The sequence below is a fragment of the Balaenoptera musculus genome, chromosome 2 (assembly GCF_009873245.2).
Source record: "Balaenoptera musculus isolate JJ_BM4_2016_0621 chromosome 2, mBalMus1.pri.v3, whole genome shotgun sequence".
Classification (NCBI taxonomy): Eukaryota; Metazoa; Chordata; class Mammalia; order Artiodactyla; family Balaenopteridae; genus Balaenoptera; species Balaenoptera musculus.
The window spans coordinates 18,858,060-18,886,010 of NC_045786.1; the positions used below are offsets into that span (position 1 = coordinate 18,858,060).

The window sequence follows — 27,951 nt, forward strand, 5'->3', positions numbered from 1 at the left end:
AAAGCCCTCGTACAGAAACAAAGACCCAATACAGCTAAAAATAAATTAATTAATTAATTTTAAAAAATAAATAAAATATAAAAAAAAAAAAAAAAAACTTGGGAATATATAAATTATACCTCAGTTAAAACAATAACTAGGAACAAGGGGGAGGTGTGTAGGGGTGTAAATGAAGCAAGATTATGCGTTGATACTTAATAAGCTGGTTGAATGGTAAATCAGGTTCATTAAACTATTCTCTTACTTTGGTAAATGAAAATTACTGTAACAGACATAAAAGCTTGAGGAGTACAATTAAATTATATTCTTATTTGATGTGCCCCAAATTGCTGGGTACATGGTATTAGATGAAAACTTACAAATTCATTAAAAGATTGTTATAAGATTTTTTAGTTATTGAGAATAACTCAGGTAGTTATTATTCATTAAATTGATTGATTAAAACAAAAATGATCACAAACATGTTCCAGAGAATAAGTCCACTTTATTTGGTTAAAAAATATTTTTATATATAACCATTATTATGAAATGCAGGATTGTCAAGAAAATGTAGGTGGTCATTAAGAATTTGTCAAACAGATTATTCTTATGCTGGGTTCGGTGATAGAAGTATCCCTTAATTGATTTTCCCCAAATTAAGATGAGCAGCTAACCCTGAGATCTTTGGCCCAGGAAGGGGTAGGTGAGGAATAGCCTGCTGTCTCAGCTGCAGAATGCTTCTGGAAAGGACGGCGAAGAACTTGCTGGAGGAGATGGACCTGGTAAACAATTTAAAGTAGATAAATATAGATTATCTTACTCAGGACCCTTACTAATTTTCTATATTTCTGAAACGACAAGGTAAATTTTAAATGTGCATGAAAATGTTTAAACATTTTATGTTTCATTAAAACTTCAACTATAGCTGTCACTTAAAATTTCTATTGTTCCCGAGAAAGTTCCTTAAGTAGTAGTTTTTTGCTAAAACAGGAGAGTGGATATGTACAGCGTCACAAAGAATACATATATTTCCCGATCATTTCTAAATTCCTTCACAGCATTAAGAGAATTATAATTTTCTAAAATATTTATAAAAATAAAAGAATGTCAATGATTTACTCTCTTTCCAAATCAAGGGCATGGATTCCAACTCATACTGCTTCATTTGCAATTTTGTCCCACGGTATAAACTGAGGGATCAACAAACACACCTCTTTCAGCAATAATTCTAGGATCAAAATGTATATTTTCATCCAATTATAAAAATAATTAAGTCATGGGGATGTAATGTACAGCATGGTGACTATAGTTAATAATACTGTATGTATATTTGAAAGTTGCTAAGAGAATTGTAGCTGTGTATGGTGACAGATGTTAACTAGACTCATTGTGGTGAGCATTTCACAAGATATACAAATATCAAATCATTATGTTGTAGACCTGAAATTAACAAAATGTTATATTTCAACTATACCTTAATTTAAAAAGTATATATAATAAATATTATACCTATCTAATCTCACCTACTAGTTTAAAAGCTCCCTGAATAGATTTTTATACTTCTCCACAGCAACTCACAGAGAGTGAATTCTCAAGAAATGTTTGATGCAGGAATGTAAACACAAGTTGTATGTGTAAAGAGTTATAGGTCTAAAAGTTTAACAAAATCTTTTTCTTTTCCTGCATGAGAATTTAACCCTTAGTTAACTTTCTGGATCTGTTCCCCTGGTAACCTGATAAGGTGGTATATGTATGTCCACTGTATCACCATACAACATGGGTTATGACTGACAAATAGCATTTGGCCTGGGAGAACGCGCTGGACTTTCTTTAGTGTAGGGACTCACGGTGTAAGGCAGGTCTCTTGTGGGGATGTTGCAAACTACGCCCATGGAGCTGTTACAAGAGATACTGGTTTCTGTGGAACGTGCAGCTTTTCAGCCAGGGCCGCCCCTGCATCTTCCCAGTGTGGATCGTGTCCCCCTGCACCTGAGCTTTACCGCTGTACCTCCCTGCCTGCGTGGATGCTTCAAGAACTCCTGCAAAGGAGGAACCTAATGGTGCCCTGCTGGTAAGCTGTGTTTCTGTCCTGTATCTTTCTGAATCAAGGGGGGCCAAAAGCAGCCTGTAATAGTCTTATGAATCTGAACGTTTACTTGGACCTAGGAAGACACCTCCCCACCCAAGGTGGGCACTGAATCCTTACTCAAATATAATTTTGAGGGAAGGGAGAGAACAGGGAGGGAACAAAAGAGAGGGAAGGAAGGTGAAACAAGGCAACAATAACATCTTATTAAACACTTTAGTTTCCCCAGCTTAGACTAATTTATCTAAAGATAAATACTGAGTTAGCTTCCTTCTCTTTGTTTTTCCTTAATACCCTAAAAAGATTACACTTAAAAATATTTTATTTTCTAAAATGAAAACCTAGATTTGTCAGGCTAATTAAACTACTGAAATGTAAAGTTAATGCAAGTTGCAAATTAGTAACAGCAAGAACAGTTTCTCTGTCGTGCCCACTCTGATCAGTTGGTAGTGACTACACAGCATGCTGTGATGAGAAGGGTCCTAAGGCTGTGACCCATTTGAGAGAGAAAGGGGGCCGCGATCATCAATAATGTCTGTTCCAGTGCAAGACAAAAGAGTGACAGCAAGAGTGCTGGGGCTATTCCTCTTCTAAGAAATACACTGTGTGCAATGCATTTTTAAACAATTAATTAGGAAATATTTGAGGCATAGAAGAAGGTATGCAGAATAATATGACAAATACCTGTGTATCCTCCACTCAGCTTCAGAAACAAAATGCTTCCAATATGGTTGAAGCCTTGAATATCCTTCCCTAACTCGAATTTCCTCCTTACTGCAAATCAATCACTGTCCAAAGATGGTATCATCTTTATTCATTTTGTTACTTTTATTATATATGCATATATCCCTAAAGACATGATTTTACACGTTTAAATTAAATTGGGGTGGTAACACATTGTATGTATTCCTTTGCCACTTGCTTGTTTTGCCAAACATTATATGTGAGATTCATCCAAGCCGATATGTGTAGATCCAGTGCATTCATCGTCACGGATGTCAAGATTTCATTTCATGGACCCAGGTTGCTAGTGCCATAGATGCCTGGTAGAAGCAAAAGCTAATTCCCTCTGGAGAGATGCACCCTCAAATCAGGCTTCACTGGATTTCTGAGATTGAAATCCATAATCCCTAAACATAAACAATGACTAGCAGAACCAGACCCTCAGACGTTCAAATAATGTAGATATGATATCAAATGAATATTTTAAATTTTAAACACATTAAATAATAAATTTTGGAATACGAGAAAATGATTCACTGATTTAAAAAGAAGAGAGACCAGGTAATGAGAAGCTGGGAAGCTGGTGCTGGCAAAGGTATGGTTTAGCATGTCTGCAAACAAAATCAGGGTGTTTAAAGTATGATACATTTAAAATTAATAAAAATAAGCCCAGAAAAGTCAACCAACTTACCTCTGAAAAATCGTTCCTTTCTGCTTTTCGCACTGCGGATTCTGCCATCCAGTTCTTCAGCACGTATCTAGGATTAACATCTTAAACAAGAGGGAAAAGTTCATCATGGAACAATAATTACTAAGTCGACACAGGCCATGTGAAATTACCACTGAAATGAGATAACCTTTAAGAACTTTGCCGGAAGGCTCAAATGAGAAGAATGATCAGCATCAGTCAATTCTGATTGTTTACAAACAATGTACAGTATTTATTACCTTATGGTATAGGAAAAACTTTTTTTTGCATCATGAGCAATATTATGTTTTATTTTTCTTTTCAGTGTTTCATCATTAATTTGGTTTTCACCATATTCAGTTCACTAAGCATTTTATAAAGCTGGGAGAAAGTAGAAGATTCATCCTGTAGCCCAAATGAAGGGAGGAAAAAAGTTGCTGCTTTTAACATCTTCAAACACAGAATTCAGGTCTGACTCAGTAGGACTGCTTAATGCTGATGTTGCCAAGAGCAAATAGGAAAGGTTACATGCAGGCAAAACTCTTTGTAAATTTATATTTTTTATAGTAACCATGCATTTTTTCATACTAAAAAGTATTATAGGGACTTCCCCGGTGGCACAATGGATGAGAACCCGCCTGCCAATGCAGAGGACATGGGTTCAATGCCTGGTCCGGGAAGATCCCACATGCCGCGGAGCAACCAAGCCCGTGCGCCACAACTACTGAGCCTGTGCTCTAGAGCCTGTGAGCCACAACTACTGAGCCCATGTGCCACAACTACGGAAGCCTGCATGCCTAGAGCTGTGCTCTGCAACAAGAGAAGCCACTGCAATGAGAAGCCCTCGCACCGCAACGAAGAGTAGCCCCTGCTCGCCACAACTAGAGAAAGCCTGTGCACAGCAACGAAAAACCAACACAGCCAAAAATAAATAAAATTAAATCTTAAAAAAAAAAGTATTATAATAATGGCACATTCCAGAAATTATGTCTTTATTTGAGATGAGACTTTTCCAAGATAATTTATCAACTAGGTGGAAAGGAGGGATGTTTATCCTCACCGGCCTGAAAGAAATTCCGAGAGGACTCCAAAAATCACTGTTTTGTGATTCTCAACAACATTTTTCTGAGTTACTTGAATGGAGGGAACATACAAATTCCACTTTGACTTGGTTTTAAAGAGCTGCCAAGACATGACAGATAATCTAAAATACAAGTGCCCTGTGACCCAGTAATTCTACTCTAGGAATATAGTCTATGGGAACAAATTTAAACATTAAAAAGCATTATTTATATTAAGGAAAACTAGAAACAACTTAAATGCCTATTAATAGGGGACTGGTTAAGTGAAACATTACATACCCTTTCAAAGATATATTATGCAGTCATTAAAAATGTTACATTATAAAGAATGAAGTAGTCAGGGGAAATGTTTATTTTTAGTGAAAAAAAAGAAGGATCTAAAATTATACCATAATATGATTACTACTACATTTTCTCCTAATCAATACACACAGAAAAAGAGAGACTAGAAGTGCAATAAACGCATCGAAAAGTGAGTAGCGATTGTGGTTGAGTGATGGGAATCTTTTTATTCTTTCTACAAGTTTGCATCTTCCAAATTTTAAAGAATTCATGCAGAACTCTTTTAAAATAAAAACACATATACACAATAAATATATGTAATCCTTAGACGAAAAGGAAACTGACATGCAAGGGAAACTGTGGAAGCAGTCGACGTAGGCAGAGGGTGAGTGGAGTCACCCAATTAAAAGTTTAACAAACTTGACCAACACTTTATAGAAACCTGGCAACGAAATATTAAAATATGCTGGGACTTGTAGCTGCAAGCAGAAGTACTTTGGATCAAATTATGTGTTGATATATACAAACTACCTGAAATCAGAAAACTGTAGATCTGTTCATAGGATTCTTTGAAGTTATCTAATTCTGTATTTTTTTTTATCTCGTCTGGAACTTCTTCCCATTGCTCATTGTGGAAATTAAGTTTTCCTTTCCTTGAGAGTAACACTGTTCAGCATTTATTATTTCTCTAAAATAATTCAAAGCTGCAGCCTTGAATTCACTAAATGTCCTTCATCTTACCATCTCATCCATCCTGTCATAACCAAACAAATCCAAATCCTAAAGACAGCTACGACATTTTCTTCTCTCAATTTCTTTTTTCTCTTAATTGCTGATACTGTCCATATTGAGCTGGCCTATAAATTCTGTATGATTGCACCAATGAACACAAGTGGCTGGCAGCTAAATCCATGCTGAGCCCCAAAGATTGATTACTCACTTCCTTGTAAAAACTCAGCTTGCTTTTATTTCTGCAATAGTGTCCTGAGTCAAGAAGCAGTCTCATCCTCTAACTTAACATGGAATATTAGCATCACTCTTATTTCATCAACATGAATCAGCCGCCCTGATGACACACACTAGCTCTCCACAGCAGTCCTAAGTAAAGCAAGAGTACTCCAGGACTTGAGTACTTCTGTCTTAACTTCTTCGATCTTCTTAGAACCCATGTTGCAAAAAGGACTAACTTCCTTTTTTTTTCTTCTCCAAGCCAAGTGTAAAGTCACATGGTAAACTGAAAGCAGTATATAAAGGTGATTTATTTTTAGCACTACCATTTACTAGATGTGTATTATGGCCCAGGCACTGTAACAAGATAACTTACATATATTATTGCTCATCGTTACAACATCCCTGCAGAATATGCCCATTTTATAATAGCTAAGGGTCTTGAAAATTGGAAAGTTAAATATCTTTCATATTATACAGCAAAAAAGTGGCAAGATGAGATTCATCTGTCAGATTCCAAAACTCATGTTCTTTCCACCATAAACCACACCACCTTCCTTGTCTCTCCACCATCTTCTAAGGCCATATTATTTTAACATCAATATGCAAACTTATTGAAAGCAGGGCTATCATCATCAAGTTAAAAGTCATCTGAAATTGGAAAGGCTCATATATGACACTTCAACTCAACTAAAATACACTCATCTAGAGTTTTTGTAGTTAAAACAACAAATCCAGTTCCCTCAAGTAATTACTTCCAGTTTTCCAGGTTTTGAAAACTGGGAGTAATTACTTTCAGTAATTACTTCCTGTTGCTTTTATGTAATAATCCTTAAAGCTGAAAAAATCAAAAGGATTACCTACTTGTCATTCTTTTTCTTCTTTCAGAATCTGAATCATTCATGTTACTAAAAATTAACAGAACAAAGAACAGAATTAATCACTGTCTCCCCAAATCATATCTTTTTTCCAAAAGGGTGAGAATTATTTCACAAGACAAATATTGAAAAAAAAATTAAAAATCACATTGAATCAGTGTCTGAAAGGAAGACAGAAAATACTGTTTGATTAAACAATATATAAAATACTACCTTATTTAGTTATTTTAGATAATACCAAAACTTTTATTTTTACCAATTAAAAAAATACTTTTGTCTAAAAAAAAATCTAAACTCTCTGGCACCTGTCCTTATCTTAAAACGTAGTTTTCTGAAAATAATTTAACTTGTTCTTCATTACTCAGGGTCATCTTTATGAATAGCCCTCCGCTGCCATTAAACTGTGACAGGCTATTTGCTCCTGTGCGTCCTGTGGTTTTCCTGTCTCTCCCTTCAGCCACCACTACCTACAGTTTCTTTACTCTTTCATGTTTGTTGCTTCCGATTCATTGTGACAGTTAACGAAGCAAAGTAACTTCTGACGATTGTATAAGATGTGACAATTTATAGACACTGGATGAAAGCCTGGGGAGCTCTCTCTCTCCCCAGAGCTTCCAGGCTTGGGAGACGTGAGCTCAGGACACAGGGGAGCGGCATTATCAAAGCTGAGGTGAACAGAAAGGTGCTCTCTGCGTGGGTGAGATGTTACCAGACACTCCTCAGCCAGAGCAGACTTCCCGGGAATAAAAAGGAAATGTTGAAAAATGGAAAGGAAGTGAGGAATCTGATGGGTTGACGATGCTAAAGTAATACATTACATGCTTTCTCAAGAAGTGGTTAGGTTACCTTACCTCTTCAGTCTCAGAAGGTACTGGGACACCCAGGCAGGAAAGAGTTTGTGCTTTGAGATCATTTTCAGTGCCCAGAATTGCTAGAAGAATATACAGTAATAGACTGCTTATTAATATTTGTTCACTTTATTTTAACTTCATGTCCCTTAAATTAGGTACTTTAACAATAATTTATAACGTCCAGATTTCTCTTAAGGTTCTCTATTTCAAGTAGAAGTAGTACTAAAAAGGAATAATGTTTTCCTTTTCTTTATATAGCTTTCAACTCAAATTCTAATTCATGGAGATCCATGTAATGGCATGATTTAAGAGAAGTAAAAAATATACATAGTTCTTATAAATAGACATTACATGTGAATACGAACATTATCAAAACCCTTCCTTTAAATAGGGAAAACTCAATATATAATTTACTTTAAAAATTTAATTTGCAACTGTGTTTTATTTAGTTATCTATTAATTCATTTAACATATATTTATGGAATGTCAACTATGTGCTAGGAACTATGTTAGTTGGGAAGGATAAAAAAATTAATAAGACATAATTCCTGCTTTTAAAAAGGAAAGTGTGTAAACAAATAAGTCAATGCCATTTTAGAAGTGTTATAGAAATATACGTAAAGGCTAAGGGAACACAAATAAGCTATTAGCTCTAGTTAAGAGTTAGGGAGTTAAAAAGGTTTGAAATTCAGAAGACACAGAAATTAACTATTAAAATGATTAAAAGTGTAATGATCTCTCTCAAATTTTCCCAACACTCAGTAATTTAAATATTAACATCTGTCAAGAACTCGTTCAAATCACTTTAACATTACTTTGTCTCAGTTAATGTTAAATGTTAAATCTCACATTAAATGATAATTAGTTCTGATAGTTCATTAATAATTTTTAAATTATATCAAAGATGCTTATTGGTTAACATTTTGCTGGATTTCTTGCTGAATAGGTAGACATTCTTTTATTCAAATTACTCCTAAAAACGTAATTTATGGCTATTACATACCTGTGAGAACTATACACAAATAGTTTTTATATATAAATAATTTTTTTTAGTTAACACAGAAGTCATGAAATATGAAGAAATTGAAATTTTAAAAAATATGGCTAGATTTTCATCTCAAAAATAATAAAAACAATGCAATATAAAAGGCTTACACCTTATAAATAGAGCTATGTTTCTAAAAATCTGTAAGTGGGAGTCTTCTGGTTAATACCCATATTATTCCATAAATGTAGCAGATTACTATTGAAATAAAAAGGCAACACCTTTCTTAAAACTGAATTAAGAACAGTCATTTTGGTAACAGTTTGGCAGTTTCTTAAAAAATTAAACATAAATTTGCTAAACAATCCAGCAATTCCACTCCTAGTATTTACCCAAGAGAAATGAAAATATGTTCACACAAAAACCGGTACATGAATGTTCATAGTAGTATTTATTCGCAATAGCCAAAAAGTGGGAATGACCCAAATGTCTGTCAACTAGTAACTGGATAAACAAAATGTGGTCCATCCATACAAGGGAGTAATAAAGTAATAAAAAGGAGATAATAATATTTTAAGACGTACTTAAAAGATCTTAAAAATAATAAAGAGGAAAGAACCACTGATACAGGTTACAACATGGGTGAACCTCAAAAATATGCTAAGCGAAGAAGCCAGACACAAAAGACCACATATCATATGATTCCATTTACAGGGGAGGTCTAGAAAGGGAAAAGAGACAGAAAGTAGACTAGTAGTTGCTTGGGGATGCAAGGGGTAAAAAGGGATTGACTGCAAATGGGCAAAAAGGATCTTTTCAGAGTGATGGAACTGTTCTAAAATTGAATTGTGGCAATAACTGCACAAATCTGTAAATCATTTAAAAATCATTGACTTGTACACTTAAAATGAGTAGAATTTTAGGGTATGTAAATTATGCCTCAACAAATCTGTTAAAGAAAACTGAGTTAAGAAAAAAGCCAAAAGTCACAAATTAATACCTGAGGAATGCTGAGCTCCTGTAACTGGCTTTGAGTGATCTCACTGAGCTGCCGAAATGTCATTGTAAAGTCAGCTTCTGTCTTTTCCATGAGCTAATGAAAATACTTACATTTAGCAACCTCAATTCTTGAAGAATATACGGAATAGTCATTCAAATGTTAATCAGGGAAAAAAGATAAAATGATAAACTCACATGTAAGAGAAATGCAATTAAATCATCATCACCCTTGCTTTTTCCAAGTAATCCCAATTTGGCTTTGAACAATTCTCTAAATCTAAAAGGAGAAATGTCTATTTGATTTGTTATTAAATTTCTCACTGTTTTAAGAAGTGCCCTCAAACCAAGCAGGATGCTTTAATATGTGTTAAAACAAACAAACAACAAACCTTGTATTGTAAAGAATGGGATACCCCTCAAGAATCTGAGCAGCACTATAGGGGGAGAAAAGAAAGTACCGTTAAACCTTGATTAAATATTAACACTCTTGGATTACATTTTACATGAACAAAGTGAACCTTCTCATACATTAAATAGCATTCGATTACATACTACTGATTCTGATTTAGTGATTTAATTGTATATCATATCTTAGAGAAAATTGTCAATATAAATGTACTGTCTCAAAGATTTGGATACAGTACAAGTCAAATCAGGTCACTCCTGAAATATTACTATATACAATTAGCTTATAGGATAAATGTTGATATGTCTTTATAATACCAAAAGTCATATAAATGGCTTTTTTTGGTGTATTTTATTTTATTTTAAATGTATTTATTTTACTTATTTATTTTTGGCTGTGTTGGGTCTTCATTGCTGCACACCGGCTTTCTCTAGTTGCCACAAGCCGGGGCTACTCTACGTTGCAGTGCGCAGGCTTTTCATTGCGGTGGCTTATCTGTTGCGGAGCACAGGCTCTAGGCGCGTGAGCTTCAGTAGTTGTGGCATGCGGGCTCTAGAGCGCAGGCTCAGTATTTGTGGCACACGGGCTTAGTTGCTCCACGGCATGTGGGATCTTCCCAGACCAGGGCTCAAACCCATGTCCCCTGCATTGGCAGGCGGATTCTTAACCACTGTGCTACCAGGGAAGCCCTGGTGTATTTTAAAAATTATCTTAGACCCAAAATAATGCATTACAGATACTTCACCCAATACAATAACATTTTATTTGCCTGAATGTATGAAAATAGTGAAATACTTCATAAAAATTTAAAAATTAAAGAGTTATTAACCTTAAACCCATTTTTAAACAAATTGTCTATTTCTTAACATTCTTAATGTATTTTAAATTATACAGATACTCAACACACTCTGAAGCTCCACTCCCCTGACCTTCCTGACCTTATCTCCTACGACTCTTCCCCTTGCTTATTCTGCTACAGCTACCCTGACCTTCATGCTGTTCCTTAAACACCCACACACACTCCTGCCTCAGGGCCTTTGCACAGGCTAGTCCCTTGCCTATAGCCCTCTTCCCCCACATATCTCTGTGGCTGCTCCTGTGACTCCTTCAAGCCTCTGCTCAAATCCAGCCCCTGACAAGGCGTGTGAGCTGCAGTAGTGCCCAACCAGCCCTCTGGGTGTAAACGCTGCTGCTTCTCTTCTGCCTTCCAGATCTTGGCAATTTCTCTTGTGGCCAACCTAACCCGTGACCATACAGGGAAGGGCATTTTTGGACCAGTTTAGCTAAGTTGATACAGTACAAGGCCACTACATGTATATGGCTATATGATTAAGTCCTGGCCAAGGCGAAATAAGGGAAGTGATGTGTACAAATTCTGAAATGTGTCCTTCAGTATTGAGGACTTGCCTCTTTTCTTCTCCATGCTCCTACCTAGAATATGGATGTGATAGATGGTCCCATCTCAGACCATGAGGGCCACAGACAATGGATGGTGGCATAGAAAGCTAAAAGTAGTCTGGGAATCAGACAACTGAGTCCCCATACCAGCCCTGAACTACCAACATGAATTACCATACTTTTATGTGAGAGAAAAATACATGTCCTTCTTGTTCAAGCCACTATTATTTGGGATTTCTGTTATAAGCAACTGAATCCATACTTTATCTAATACCCTACATCTCAATCAGAGTAAAATGAAAATATTAATGGTTATGTAAGATTTCAGAAAGTATATCACCTATATACCCCATGTGAGTCAAATACTTAAGAAAGTAATCAAGGCAGAGACTTCAAGATGGAATTTAAAAATAAAATAAAAACAATCTTAGTAAGCAGTAAAATGACTAGAAATGTGGGGAGGGGAGTGGAGTGTTAAGGGCGAAGACTCAAAATAGAAGAGAGATACTTCAAGGGAAAACCTACTAACAGTCTGAAATTCAAAATATTAAACTATCTTAGCAAAATGTAGCAGTTGGGTAATTAGAGGTAAAACAAAAGCATTCTAAAGGTCTCATTGGGATGGAGGGAAAAACAACGGGCAAATAGAAGCTTAGTGAGGGAAAATATTTGGAAACTTGTTCTCATATAACAGTAGAGAAAGTGGCAGAAAAACAAGATAACTGTGAGGGTTGGGGGATGCAGTAGTTTCCAAATCAAAGTTGGGGGTTGGAGAGGAATGGATAAGCTCCTCAAATCATAAAAAGGTAAGGAGAATAGGGGGAAACTAACACGTAAAATAAAACACAATGTAAGACAGAAGGAATAAAATAAATCAATTACTATAATAGATGTGAAAAGCCCACATACGTCTATTAAATCAGAAACCATCACATTGAGTTAAAACCTGGCTATGTTTTGTTTACTTTTATAAGAAACATACTTTAAAACAATGTGATAAAGATAAAAAAAAATAAAGTGAGATCCAAGGCAAATACAACAAAAGCAAGCATGAATATTAATATCAGATAAGTTGAAATTGAGAGCTAAAAGTATTAATCAGGATAAAGGGGGTCACTGTATTAGGACAAAAGGCACATTTTCTGAAGGAAATATAAGAAAAAAAATCAGCATCTACCAATAACGGCATATTGCACAAATTCAAAACAATTAGAAAAAATTGCTTGCTAAAAATACAATTAAAGTGGGAGATTTTAATACACCTCTCTTATGAATCAAACTTATCTAATAGATACAAAATAAACAGAATTATAAAAGACTTGAATAATGCACTCAATACACCCAATTTGATATATTAAAATGTTTGTGCACATTTTTTATATGATCATGAAATATGTACAAAAATTTATTATGTTGGACCATAAAGAAACTAACACATTTTGACTAGATTTTACCAAACACGTTCTTTGGTCATAAAAATATGGACAAAATAAGCCCAACTACTTAGAAATTCAGAAACACAGTGATAAATAACCCTTGGATCAAAGAAGAAATAAACCATGATTTCACAGCACCTAAAAAGCAATAAATAGGAAAACACTTTATCCTGATAACTATGGAAAAAAGCCAAAATGGTACCCCCCCCAAAAAATAGATATACACACATATATATAGTTTGAAAGCCTTTGTTATTAAAGATTAAATAGTATGGTTTTGAAAATGTTGTTTCTTGCTTTTCAAAAAATGATCATTATACAAATATATTTTCACACAGATTTAATTAGTAGATTTAGGATTTACTCACAGTTGCTTTTGCCTAGGATCCAGTAATGGGTTTAGAGCTTGTAACAACTTGTTTAAATTAAACATTCCAATATTAGCCTGATTTCCTATTTTATATCTTCTTTCATCATCAGATGTGTTTGGTACAAAATCTGTTTAGAGCAAAAATACTATTGCTTTTCAGTGGGGATAATTATAATAGATAGTTTCTTCATTCTTAAAAAAATTATTTACTTATTTATTTATTTGGCCATGCCACGTGGCATACAGGATCTTAGTTCCCCCACCAGGGAGTAAACCCATGCCCCTTGCAGTGGAAGCGCAGAGTTTTAACCACTGGACCGGCAGGGAAGTCCCTCTTTCTTCATTTTTAAGTTTATATTTAAACTTAATAAATTTATATATATTAGATAAAAATCTTTCTGACATTAAACGTTTAACTTCAAAGTAATGTAAATACTTAATACCCATGCACATGAAAATCTTTAAAAATATGAATATTTGCCTAATAGAGGAATACATTTCTAACCTACAAGAATTTCCAGGTTATCACACATGTACTTCAAACTCCAACTTGATAGCATGTCGCCCACAAAGCCTGCTCTGATCCTTTTACAGATTAGTAAAGCGGGAGGTTAAGTTACTCATCCAAGGGCACAGATTAAGGATCAGATGCCAGAACTCAGACCCATGTCTGTCTGACAACACATTCCCTTCCTCCCGTCATGTCGTCTTCTCTAATATGTCATTTTTTGAGGGCAGAGACCGCAAAGGACTCAATACTGTATCCCTGTGGCACCTGGAAGATTGAGTAGCACATAAAATGACCGTTTTATGAATGAACCCAATTCTTTCTACCACCCCACTACTGAGTTAGCTATAATGGTTTATCTAAAATAAACCAGTGATAATTTTCTTAGTGAAATAAGGAATATACATATAAATCATACATACCTGGATTATAGGCCTCCATAAAACCAAATGGACCATAGTCAATTGTAATGGATAACAAACTGAAGTTATCAGTATTACAAACACCTAAAACAACAACAACCAAAGATGCCAAAAACATGACAATAAAATAATAAAGCATTTTTAACTGTATAAAATTTATACAGAATAGGAAAGGTCATGAAAATGCATTTGTTTTAGAAATGAAACAAAATTAAATTATCAATTGAAAGTTTAACTGGTGAAGTCAAATAGCTTAATATATATTAAAACTGTATTTTAAAATTAAATTTAGCCTTTTGTTGTACACTTCCTCCTCAACCAAAGATGTCAAATACTACAGGAACAAAAGGCCCAAGAAATGAAAGCTCTCATTTATCCTGAATTTCTAGCATTTATTTAAAAATATATGTTATTTGGAATGGAATTGAGACTACTAAAGAAACAACATTAATTAATTTTCAAAGGTTGTGAGAGGGGGAAAAGGTAAAAATATGGATATGTACCCCATAACAGTCCTTAGCTGCAGACCACCAGCCGTGTGGGGAGGGAGTGTGACCTCCTAGGTGGGGGAGCGGGTCATGGATGGGGGCGGAGTGTGAGGCAGGAGAGAGGCAGGGAATGCATACACCAGCCCAGTATAGGATAGCTGGGCATGGAGGCAACAGTGTCCAGTGCAGACAGTTCCAACCTTGTTTAGAGCAGGATGACCCTGTTTATCAATTTGTTCAGTGTATATACAGACTCGGATCCAGCCCGTCCACTTTCAGGAGTTTATCCTCAGAAACTCACCTTCGAGAATGTAAAGCTATAACTGCACGGTGGTCACTGCAGCACAGTTCATAATAGCAAAACCTCTGACACACCTCCCTGCTCACCACCCCACCCGCCCCAGTGAGACCCAGAGAGGATGTAATTAAAGCAGATTTCAAGAAGTTTTACAATGTGGGATCCCCCTTTGGCATTTATCTAGAGACCTTAGTACATAGGTGACTTGCTTTTATTTTAAGACAGTTATTCTTAGTTCAGGCAGATATTCCTTCCAATGTAACCCCACACAGTGAATGGCTTCAGACACACACAAGCCAGCCCTACTGTTTTTGTAGGGGATATATGAATACCATCGAAAAAAAGTCTAGAAGAATTGAGATAAAATGGTTAATAATGATTATCCTGGAGAACAGAACTCACATGCACTTCTGTATATTTTAAATTCTTTACCATAAGCATGTAGTGCTTTTATGATTAATGTTTTTTTAAAAAGCTTTTAAAAGATCTAATATAATATATACTCACGAGGTTAAAAAGCTTTACAGGTAACAACATCAACAAGTCGAGGATGCTTATTCTATTTTGTGTACCTGTTCCGTTCAAAATCATTTTAAACATGAGAAAATTGTTTTTCTCTTGCTAAAAATAAATTCATATATTATAAATGTTATTCCTGCTCATTGGCAGGAATATTTTGAAATACACAAAAAAGAAGTCTTCTGCTTCAACAAATTAATTCTACTTTCTCATCAGAAGCATGAAATGTCAGTAGATAACTTACCATGAGCAAAACCAACAGACATCCACAAGGCAATAAGCTGTGCCGTCTCAGACACCACAGTAGAAAAAAAATCCTAAAATAAAATTTAGAAAATTTTCAGATTTTTCAGTAACATATGTTCTTTTAGGATCTTCTGATTTCCAACATGAAAAGGTGTTCTCAAAGGTGGGCCAAAAGATGACTAAAGAGATGGAAAGTAGTACATGTAAGAAAACAATGGAAGAACATAGAGTTATTGATCCAGAAATAATATATATAAGGCTCAGGCATAGTATTATGACCAGGTTTTCTTCATGTACAATAAGAAAAGGAAAAACATTAGAATTCAGCACAGGGAATTAAATGTAAGCAAAATGCGTTATTAAATTTTGAAATGAGTCACCAAGAAAAATAATGGAATTTCCTTCTCTGTGGCTGTTAAAAGAAAGAAAAAGTTAATGAAGATCAAAAACTTTCCACAGGAATGGAAAATCACATTTGCCTATTATGTATGTATTTATTTTAGAACTACTACTATATAAATACCTGTATATCCAACATGTGAGAAACCAATGTATGTGACCAAGTTACAAATGCTGCTCAAAAAATAATGTATATAGTCAGGATGTAGTCGCACCTGTTCTCTTTTTCTAGATACCTTTCAAACAGAACAACTTCCTTATCTATGTCTTGTTTACGAGGTGGTTCATTGTCTCTTTCTTTAACAAAATGTTCAAAATGCTCTACATTTCCTTTTTTAACTTTAGTTTTTTAAGTGCTAAGTTGTAACCACTAATGGTGGCCGGCCAATGATAGAAAACAGAGTATTGTCCTTTCTTTTAAAAAACTTACCAAATATCTGTTAGGTTCCTTGACATCTACTGAGGGGAAGTGTTCCTGTATGATGAAGTCTAACAACATCCTAGAGATAAAGGGAAGATAGCATCAGTGTTCCTCAGAATACAGTATTGAGTATCCAATCATCTCAATCCACTCCTGACATTCATGAATTCATTAGATGCATGCTTATAATTTTAAAAAGTAAAATAAGATTTTACTCCCAAAATAGCCATAGAGAAATATTTCCTCAATACCAATCACAACTGGAAATATGTTTCTAAGATCATATTAGATGCCATCTTATTATGTTACAAATTCAGATTAGTTCAATAAACATCCATTGAGAACCTCCAAGTGCTAGGAAAAAGAATGACAAGACCCAAACCCAGACATTAAAGAGCACACAGTCTATTAGGGAAGAAGAACATCTGAAGAAATAATGACATTACCATATAATACATGCAATAATAGAAATATAGAATAAGTATAAAGATAACAGAGCAGGGAATGATTATTTATGTGTGGAAGGTCATGTAAGGTTTCACAAATAAGGTGTCAAATAAATTGGCCAAGGTTTGAAGTTAAAAATATTTAAGCTGTATATGTATCCTATGTTTAATTCCCTGTTTTAACTGACTACTCTAGTGAGTAACTATTGATACTAGTGTTTATTAAATTGGATGAGACAGAATCCTGAAAATAACTGGGGGTTATAGATATGACTTGGGAATTATTAAAGTCCAATAGGAGTGAGTTTGTTTAGAGTGGATTAGAGAATTGTTTCAGGTACTTGGGAAACAAAAAGGAATACATACATAGTCATGTTAGCCAGTCCAGTCATTTTAAGGATAAAGTGCTCACCAATATACATCAAATGTCATAGAGATAAGTGAAATATAACTGAACTATGACCACCAGATAGAACAATTTCAGTGACATAGTGAATCTGAGCAGAAGTGACCCAAAAAAAACAAATGAGAAGTGAAAATGCCCAGTGAGAGGAGACCTCTCTCTCAACAAGCTGGGATGACCCTGAGTTCAGTAAACATTTGCTAAAAAGACTCAGAGAACGGTCATGACAATGGTGACAATTTCTCTGCTCTGCGCGTTCACTTCCCTTTCCCCATTCTCTCCGTGGACCAGGTATCTGGATTTACTAAGCTGATACCTACAGTATAGGATTCATATTCCAAATGATTCTGGTTTGTCTAAGAGAATTTTTTTCTTATATATTCTAATGGCTTTTTAGAATTGTATGCTCTTAACAAATGGAAACAGAATTCCTCTTAAAGGAGTAAATTTTGTTTTTAATTTATTTATTTTTGGCTGCATTGGGACTTTGTTGCTGAGCGCCGGTTTTCTCTAGTTGCGATGAGCGGGGGCTGCTCTTTGTTGTGGTGTGCAGGCTTCTCACTGCAGTGGCTTTTCTTGTTGCGGAGCATGGGCTCTAGGCATGTGGGCCTCAGTAGTTGTGGTACATGGGCTCAGTAGTTGTGACTCGCAGGCTCTAGAGCACAGGCTCAGTAGTTGTGGCACACGGGCTTAGTTGCTCTGTGGCATGTGGGATCTTCCCGGACCAGGGCTCAAACCTGTGTCCCCTGCATTGGCTGGCGGATTCTTAACCACTGCGCCACCAGGGAAGTCCGGAGTAAATGTTTTTGTTTGAAGAAACATCCTGCTAAGTTGGCTTGAGGAAGACGAATTTTGTGAGTGCAGATTCCACAGGCACCAAGGCATCAGAGTTTGGTGGAAGCTATACTGCATGACACAAGGGGAAGAGCTTTTGCTCTTTTGAAGGAACCATTCATCTGTCTTCCCTGAAGAAATCTTCAGTAAGATTTGTTCTTAAATGCTTTGTGCAATTTCAGTCTGTTCTTTGTTTGCTTTTGTCCTGTTGAAGGGACTGAGCTTCATGTCTGGGTCAACCCAGTATGAAACAGGCATCACACACATGTCAAAACCAGAGTCCAGGAAAGAAGACATATGAGACAGAGGACGCATCCTGGGAAACCCAGAACTTGGAAGGGAATTGCAGAATTGGGGAGTTTGAGTCACTTCCACCCAGGTGTCTGGGTAGCACGGAGGCCCTCAGTTCCAACTGGGTTACACACTAGATAAAAGCATTCCTTGAGAAAAGGGTCTACTGGGTCTAAACCCTTCTTTTTCAGCCTCATAGAAACCCACACGATGTTAGGCACACAGCAAGTGTTGAAAATATCTATTAATTGAAAGTTTGGGTTTTACTTACAAGAAAACCAAAAATATTGTAACTTCACAGCACATAAATAAGAATTTCTTTCAATTGTCTTCTACCACTGAAAAAAATGGTTTTCTAACCTTAGTAAATCCAATTCACCATAATGAGCCAAAATTTCTAACGATCCAATTCTAAACCATGATTTTGCAACACGCAGCACTACTGCACCTGAAAAAGAAACATTTATTTTAGCATGAACTATTTTAAACTATGCAAACACAGCATAATATGCTTTTCTTTAAAATGAAATTACTTCAATAAAAAAGAATATAGTGGATTTATCAGAAAAACAATTAATTTACATCCTAGAAAGGGTCAAGGATTTTTCTGTCTTTCTTTACGCCTGAATCAGTTAGAATGTGAGGAACCACAACACCTTCAGAAATACTGAGGCCCCAACCTAGTGAAATGCTACTTGGTTAAACTGTTAGCCTCCCACTGTCTCCTCAGTTGTGACCTTTTCCCTGTACCTCACCCTGAAACATAGAATTAGTGGAATATTTCTATGGCACAGTCCCTGTACATGACTTCCATTTGTGTAACTAATTGGAAATTAACTTCAATTTTAAAAATTTGCATATGTTCTAACTTATGAATACGCTGAAGAAATACAGTGAATCTCTGCATTTTGTGTTTGTGTTTGTAGCCTTCTATTTCCACCTTCTGTTCTGATCGTAGACATTAGTAATACAATTAGTAAATGAATTCATGCTTTTTTCTTATAAGGAATGCTGTACTGACATGTGTTTCCATGTCAAGGTGCGGTCTATCCCAGATGACAAAGCTGCTGCTCTGCTGGTGCTGTCCTTCAATGAAACACCATACTCGCTGCTACCTCTGGGCCTTTGTGCACTTCTCCCTGCCCCACCCCCTCTTCTCCCCATACTGAAATCCTTGCCAACTTTCTAATCTTGTGCTCAAGGTCAATTCCCACTTCCTCCATAAAGCTAACCGGATTGCCCTTTTCCTAACCTCAGATTATTTATTATTCATTTGCTCCATGTGTTTAGTGTCTATGAAGACTGAGTTTCTTAAGACCACGGTATATACTTATTACTCCTGGACCCCCCGAGATGAGTCCAGTGGTATGCACAGAAAAGGGCTAATTAGTATTTTCTGGGTTGACTAAGTTATCCATATAGTCAGGACTCATTCACGCTAGTAATCTGAACATTTATTTTCATGTGTTTTTTTTTTTAGCAATAAAAATATACTCACTTAGAAAAAAATATAAGAGCTCAATAGATGATTCTGAATGTTTACTTTATGAATAGCCATTGAATCAATGAATGTCAGTCCTGAAAGACATAGAAGGTGTCATCTCATCTAGCCCCTCATTTTAGTTGGAGAAACAGGGGGAAAAATGTGACTTGTCCAAAGTCACAAATCAATTCCCAAAGAGCCAGTTAGAGGTTTCACATATTCTTTTTGCCTGTCCAGCTCTTTTCCTACAGTGGCTGCTGGGCAAATATTAGGGAAAAGCACAATCAAAATATCTGTATATGACTTAGATGTGGAAATTCTATGAATGGCCTAAAAAGGAGAAATACTTGAGATAATTTGAAACCGTTAAGTTTGGTTTCTGAACCATCTAATTCAAAATTCAGATTAACAGGGAATTCCCTGGTAGTCCAGTGGTTAGGACTCTGCCCTTTCACTGCTGAGGGCCTGGGTTCAATCCCGACCTGGTCCTGGTCGGGATTGAACCCACAAGCTGTGAGGCGTGGCCAAAAACAAATTCAGATTAACAATATATACATCATAGACATAAAAGTAGTGTTGTGCCCATCATATTAACAGTCTGTGATTGGAATCTCATTTCCAATCACCATAAACAAAAAGACCTAAATAGCTGTTAAAGCCCCATGTGCAGTAATAGTATGCATTTTATCCAGATAATATTAAAGAGGAGAGAGATGCCTTAAAGATAAATAACCTTTAATTCCTTTAAACATGAATACTCTAGGGGGATTATTACGACAACCTTATCAAAACATATTTTTCCCAAAGTATGAAGAACATAAAATGTTCTCTTGGTGAATCACTATAAACATCAGTAAAAACGCTGGCCCGTAACACAGTGATGTCCAAGGGGCCCAATAAAGCATGTAGGGCTGTCAGCGGTTCTCAATAACTCTGCATTTTGAGTAGTTAAATATGTTTATTATTGACTTTCAGGTCTCCTGCCTCTCCAGAGATTCAGAGTCAAGCTTCTCTCGCTCTTCCTTTTTCACTGCTCTATGGCACTTTCTCATCCCCTTTCTAATTTATTTCTGACCTACTAAAAGCTGAAGGAAAAGTTAACCGAACTTATTGGAAGTAAACATGAAGTAAGAGCAATCAGGATCTGAGGTAAGGTCTGAGGGGGTCTCCTGGGAAGGAAGTATATGAATGTTCATGCACTGGCCTTATAATATTTTGCTGGCTGTTCATAAACTTCCCAGGTTAACTTCCCAGAAGTTTGTTGTTAGAAGAGGATGGATTAGTGATGTAAGGGTGTGGGAAAGGATATTCTATTATAATATCATAACACTGAAATTACATCATGAAGATCCACAGGTCATGTTTTAAGAAGACTGCAAAGATGCCCAATTTTCTGTTGTTCCTGAAGAACTTAGTCTAATTTTATGTAAATGTTCTAAGAACTGTTATTACCTCGTTCTTTCACAGCGTTTCCATTGTAGAACTGATCTCTCCATACTGCATCATCACTTACAACCAGACTGAAAGGTAAGAGAATCAAACAAAGTTATATTGTACTTTGACTGCTAGCAAGCTATCAAGAAGTAACAAACTATAAGAAACGATGAGAAATCATGCTATTGGGGGTTTATCTGCTCACTTGACTGACACATTTCTGGAGATAACATGATGCAGTCCTGAAAGTTAGCTTCAAGGGAAGAGGAATTACCTTGCAGCTCTGCTAGTGGGAATTCTGAGATAGTGCATGGCCTCACTACACAAAAATTCTCTCACGGAGGAACGAAGCACAGCTCTGCCGTCGCCATTTCTATGGGTAATATGATAAAAAAGACTTTCAGTTATAATTAAGATAGCATCAATTTTTACTTAGATGACTAAAAAAAAAAAAAAAGAAGTACCGGGAGTATGGGGTCTTTCCTGAGCCTTTTAATTGGAGCTCCCACTTTTCACCCTGCCTTTAAAAAAAAAAAAACCTAAATATTAGCAGATTTGTGTTAATATTTAGCAGAAAAGCTATTATACAAGAAAACATGTAGTACCTGTTCATGTAAATTCCAATAAGATGGGCTCTTCCATCCCCGAGCTGATCTGCCCATATCCCAAACTAAAAGGGAAAATTATTAACCTTTAAAGCTTTTATTGTAATTTATAATCAAAGTTACTTTGTCAAAATTGAAAATGGAATAGTGCATTTTTAAGATTATAACAATCAACAACCTGAATAAAGGTGAAAATAAAATTCAATCCATAAGACATAACTGAAATTCATTTAAAAAACATAAATTTAAGACATATAATTTCTTCATCATCTTATAGCTGAGCTCAAGCTCGTTAGGTGTAGAATACTGAGAACTGATCTATTTAATTCCAGAATAGGAACTAGGAATGATTTATTAGTAGAAAATTTGCCTATACTATACATATACAATATAAAATCAGGAGCGTACTGTACCTGAAAAAATTGCTTTTGAATGTACATGATTAACTGTTTCCAAACTTTTCTGTTAAAATTTGTTTGTGGTTGTTCAGCTCCCAGCTGTGCCACTTACTAGCTGTGGAAATTTGTTTGAGTTACTTAATCTCACTGAGACTGACCTTTCACTTCTGTAAAATGGGAAAACCCTTGCCAGATTGTTGTAAGAATGAATGTTAATATATGCAAAATGCCGTGCACTGTGTCCAACACACCCAAGTGCTCAAAAGATGGTAATTATTATTATTGCCAACAATTACTTGCTAAGTTAAACATCACTCTATTCTCTTAAATTAATCAATTAATCTTTAACTCACAAGAAAGTCACAGCAATTTCAACAATTGGTTCTGTGTTTCCTCTCCTTTTTTAAAAATCAGATTCCACATATTGAACTTGCTTCAACATCTTGCTGTATTTCTAGAAGGTGCCTTCTTAATTGCTTCAGCATGTATAACATCCCCAATTAATCCTGACTTAATTTCTAGCAGTTCTAAAAATGTTCTACAGCTATCCTGGCAAAATTATATTCTATTTGTCGTTCTGAGGCTTTTATATTGACTCATTGTGCGGCCTGACTTTGCCTAAATCTCTTGCCAAAACTCCACTGAATGAGTTCTCTAGCAATAATTCACAGAAATGTTATATTGTGCTGCCCCAGTTTTCTCAATTCCATTAGAGAAACTTATGCCCTAGCTTTATCATAAGAAATCACATCAGCTAATCTATATACGACATATTCTTCTAGAAACATCTTCTTGAAGTCTCAATACACTAATATTAGAAATTAATGCAAAATAACTTCTTCAATAGGATAGCATTTCTGCCAGCTGTTTATATTTGCATAAGGAAGTGATATTGGTGCTACTCTTACCTGGTGGCCCCCATATCTGTGAGCCAATGGAATGGATCCAAGTACTATCTTTTCACCACTTACAAGCTGGATAAAATCATCTGTTTCTGAGACAGATAAATCAAGGTCCAAAATATCTTCTAGCACTTGCTGAGGCAGGAAAAGAAAAATCTTCTTAGAAACTTAAGTAATCCTTTAATAGTTTTTGAGAAAATAAACTTTATGGAAAAAAAGAAAATTAAAAGAATAAACTTCTTCCAAAATTACATGAATATTTTCTCAGAAGAGATGTACCATACTTTCTAGGATTATTTAAGCTACTTGGGAAAATTAGGTCTATTAGATAGTTCTAAAATTTTTATGGCTTTCTTATTATGCATGGTAAAATAATATTCTTCCTAGTACATATTCTTTAAAGGAACTAGAAAAAAGTAAATGTCCTATTGTTATCCCAAATTCATCTATATCATGAGAGAATAATTTAGAATTTGTTATTGGAGCCCCTTTCTAAGAATTTAACTCATTTACCCCTTTTTTCCACAAAAGTGTGTTTTCCTTGTAAGATAACTTTAAAATGAGACTGAGTACTAGGCTCCAGGAATAAGTATCAAAAAGTGACTTCTAAGAATGACATTCTCCAAGTTATAAATTTTAAGCACAAAGATAATCATTTATCAATAGGTTAACAATTTAACTCTGAAAAAAATATTACTAGTTTTTTAGACAAAAGTTATAGTGAGTTAAGCGTTGTGAAAAAGTAAAGCCTAACCTTTGAAACTGCTACAAGATGTACTCTTGATTTGAAAGGAGTGGGGAAGGCAATTGAAAAAACACAGTTTTTCACTTTACGCACATAATTTTCTTTAACAGGATCAATTGGCAACACAGCTGATAAAAAAAAACAACAACAACAACCCTTCTTAATGTTCTCATTTGTTGCATATACAGCATTAATAGTCCTTAGAAAGCCTACAGTTCTTTAAGAAAATCAACTTAAACTACTATTTTGTTCATACTTTGTTATTTAAAGACTTATTTTCAACCATATCTATTCAATATTCATATATTACAGTATATTAAACTGTCCAAGAAGATGGGAGATGAAAAAAGTTTAAAACAAGACACATACCCTGTCTTCAAAGATTTTCACTTATGGGAGACCAATAGCATGTGCAATGTATTTATGAATAAGAATATATGAATAAAATGAGGTGAGCTGCATTACAGTATCAGAATTACAGTACTGGCCAATCCAGTAGATCCAACCAAAAAATATTTGGCACTTAATCACATTCTTTCTGCCCTTCAGAAAAATCATAATTAATTGAAGGAAACAGATACATACATAAATAACTCTAAACCAGGCAACAGATGTTTTACTAAATGTACAAAACTGCTTCCAATCCCATCAGAAACTTCAAAACATTTGATACATGCCTGTTTGCAGGGCTAGAATTCTAAAAATTGCCTCTAAAGAGATAAACTATATTTCATGAAGTCCATGCACTAAAGCCCATGTACTTTATTTAAAAAGCTGTAGAGAAAAAAAAGAGTTTTGGGCATGCTTTAGATACTCAGAAAATGTTTACTTTTAAGTATAATTCTTAAAATCTTAATGTTTTCCTAATCCAAACAAATTAAAACAAAAAATAGAAGAGGATAGGTGTATTACTAAAACAAGGGACACAAAAACCTATGTTTCTGGATAGAGATATTATCAGGATGTCACTGTCACCAAATTATTTACTAAACATAATGGAAATCCAATCAAAAATCGTAGTAGGATTCTTTTTTTAAAGAAACAAAGTGTAAATCTGAGAAAATACTTTTTTTAATAACAGAAATGGGAGCTTCCTTATCATTTTAAAAAGTGTAAAAATAACTAAAAATATTGCTATCCCCAAAATAGATGCAAAAATCAATGGGACTCCATAAAAAGCACAGAAACAGTCCAAAGTAATGTTAAGAATTCCCTATATAATGAAAACAATATTTTGAATCAGTGGAGAAAGGTGGCATCAGGTCAATTTGTTCAATTGTTTGGAATAACTCCTATTTATTCCACCCAAGCCTAGGTGAACTAAATGTCAGTTATAATAATAGAAACAAGAGAATTCTTATATCTTCTCCATATGAGTAAAAAACAGGCAAATGTGGGTCAGATTTAGCTCCTTACACTTTCCCCTAAGTACAGGGTGAATAAGGCAGCATCATGGGGGAACAAATGGGTAGTCAACCAAAAAAACAGATTTTAGTATCCATCAAGAAAACCTGACTATGATTAGGAGTAGATGATCCAATAGTGTATTTTCTTCTCTTTTAGGAGAGCCTCTGTGTGGAAATAGACTAAATTATATAATTAATGCATTATCTTTTATGATGCTCTAGTAGAGCATGGGCAGTATATAATGTTTCACTAATACTTATTTTTTTGTACTGACTGACTCACATTTTGGCAAGGTAGCTGATCAGCTAACACCTGTGATCACTGGCCATGGAACAAAAAAAGACTAATTGCTTCAGAGGTACCCAATCCTCACCCTTGTTACATTTAGCGAACTAATCAGTCATAGACTAAGACCCCAGAGAAAATTCCAAATGCATGTTAACCCTTTACCTTAACATTTCAGAGAAATCGGTAATAGAAATAAGGGTATTATTTCAATTCTTCAGAATTCAGTTTGGTCTAAGAATATGAAATGCACAAAAATTGCTAACCTTTCAGTGCAACTCTTCTCTCAATAAATGTTCTTACCAGAGTTACATTGATAATTCATTTCTCAGTTATCTAATAACATCAGGATGAGATGTTTCTATGCAGTACTATGAAACAATATATGGTTATATTTTGTATATAATCTCTCCTTGGCTGTAAAACCTGGTCCTACCTAATGTTTCCAACAGTATCATCATTATGGAAATAAAATGTCTTTGAGTGTAGCAAATTCTCCAATATTAAAATAACTTTGAAAATGTTTCAACTGTACACTTATTCCATTTTTATCAGTGTTACCAGTTGTTTCATTTTTATAAGTGCAGTCTAAAAGGCCCAGCCATTTCTAGACTGTGCACAAGATGAGTCTGTTGGCAATTACTTGCACAGCTTAGACAATGTTTTAACTTTCTAGACTCATGCTTGGCCTAATTGGGTCAAAGGAACTACTTTGTATTCTGCATGTCCTGTTGGTGGGTTATTGTTCATGGGAAGTTTAGCTATAATGGTGGAGGCCTTCACAAATTTTATCTGCCTTCCCTACTTAGCCTTGCCAAATTACATCTTTTTAAGAGCCAGGTTATTGTTTTAATCTGGGTAAACAATTTCTAAATGAAAATGGCATAACAGAATTGTGTAGTGCTCTATCTACCAACTATGTGAGCTTGGGCAAGACACTTAATTCCTCTATATCTGTTTCTCTACCTATAAAAAAAAGGGCAAATGAAAATATTCTAAGTCACAGGATTGTTGCAAGTACAAGTGTTTACTGCAACACTCTATTTTGGCCAACTCCACCTGTGGCTATTTCTTAATACATAAACCTAGATCAAGATAAGCCACAGGTGCATATTAACAACCTTAATTTGTAAAGCACCTGACATCTTTTATATAATATTCTTCAAAATTGGGGGGAAAAAACCTCAATAAAACTGACATTTTTAAAAACTTCTTTATTATATGCTTTTATTCAGTTAAAAAATTTTGAAGATAAATGTAAAAATGTGCTCAGCTATACGGGTACTTGCATTCTTTAATGCAAAATGCATGAGTCAGAAGAACAAGAAAAAATATCAGAGAATCACAGTTGCCTGTTTGCTGGTCTATTTTCTCATAAGAGTGAATTTTTTGAGGACAGAGTTAAGTATCTTCTATTTCTGAATCCCCAATGCTTACACCTTCTCTGATAGGCTTTGTGCGTTTATACGCATGTACTGAATGATTAATTATATCACGACTTCTGTTATAAAGACAGCCTCTCATTACCATGAGAAGAGTAGATCTGGCCACAGAATTAAGGAAAGGTCTTTCTAACCCTTATCGGGCATTAATCCTGTCCATTCTCCAGTATTCCCTGGGCTGGTTACAAGTAGGTTCAACATTACCAAATATTAAACAACTTCGCACAGCTCAGTACACCCACGAGCGGGACTCACATATCCAGATATGAGCAAGATTGCCAAACTAGGCCACAATATACCTATAAGGTTTTCAGAGGAGAGCGTCCAAAAGTCGAGAGACGAGGCTAATCTAACTTCTCTTTCACAATAGCCCTGCTCGGGGTTTGACTTGTTACTGTAAAGATGCAAAAGGCTGGCACTTCCTTCAAGGCCAGGTCGCCATAAGGAGCAGACGACGGCGTGGCAGGTAACACCCAAGAGAAGCAGCCGCGGAAACTGGAGCCTCCGGATTAGGCAGCAAAACGGGAACCCGATGCTTCGCGTCCTACTTCTGCCTAAATACGCAGAAGGAAAGTTCGTGATTGTTCGTCGGGCGCCCTGTGGCATTTCTAGATGACAGCTGGTCGGCCAGGGGTGCATTTTTGCGGAGACTGCTGGAGGCACCGGCTGGGCGGGGTCGGGGGAGGCCGCTCCCCAGGAGGAAGATCACGCTGGTTTCTCCCGAGCCAGCGGCCGGCGGGCGGGCGGGCGGGCGGGGTTACGAGGGAGTCCAGCCACCCCACCGCCGTTCAGCCCTCTGCGGCCGCTCCTCCCCTTCCCGGGCGGGAAGCGCCCTCGGGCGGAACGAGAAGGGGTGGGGCTGGC

The 27,951-nt window shown here is 35.7% G+C and overlaps 1 protein-coding gene across 3 annotated transcripts; it reads right to left on the minus strand.

Moving 5' to 3' along the window:
• Window positions 1-466: 466 nt before the first annotated feature.
• On the minus strand, window positions 467-27,929 carry LOC118890355 (protein adenylyltransferase SelO-like). 3 transcript variants are annotated; one of them, XM_036843106.1, is made up of 19 exons: window positions 27,387-27,926; window positions 23,963-24,081; window positions 23,215-23,343; window positions 21,909-21,973; window positions 21,768-21,824; window positions 21,578-21,676; window positions 21,322-21,389; window positions 18,747-18,834; window positions 16,422-16,491; window positions 15,591-15,663; window positions 14,042-14,125; window positions 13,110-13,239; window positions 9,891-9,935; window positions 9,697-9,778; window positions 9,503-9,595; window positions 7,518-7,597; window positions 6,653-6,696; window positions 3,480-3,559; window positions 467-758 (listed from the first exon to the last, which is right to left on the minus strand). In XM_036843106.1, the coding sequence occupies exons 1-19, from the start codon at window positions 27,724-27,726 to the stop codon at window positions 636-638; spliced, it is 1,869 nt and encodes a 622-aa protein (XP_036699001.1). In that variant the 5' UTR covers window positions 27,727-27,926; the 3' UTR covers window positions 467-635. The 3 variants fall into 3 exon arrangements, with proteins under 3 accessions (XP_036699001.1, XP_036699003.1, XP_036699004.1); XM_036843108.1 differs by lacking the exon at window positions 9,503-9,595 and having other exon boundaries at window positions 478-758; window positions 27,387-27,929; XM_036843109.1 differs by lacking the exon at window positions 23,963-24,081 and having other exon boundaries at window positions 478-758; window positions 27,387-27,473.
• Between the last annotated feature and the right edge of the window lie 22 nt (window positions 27,930-27,951).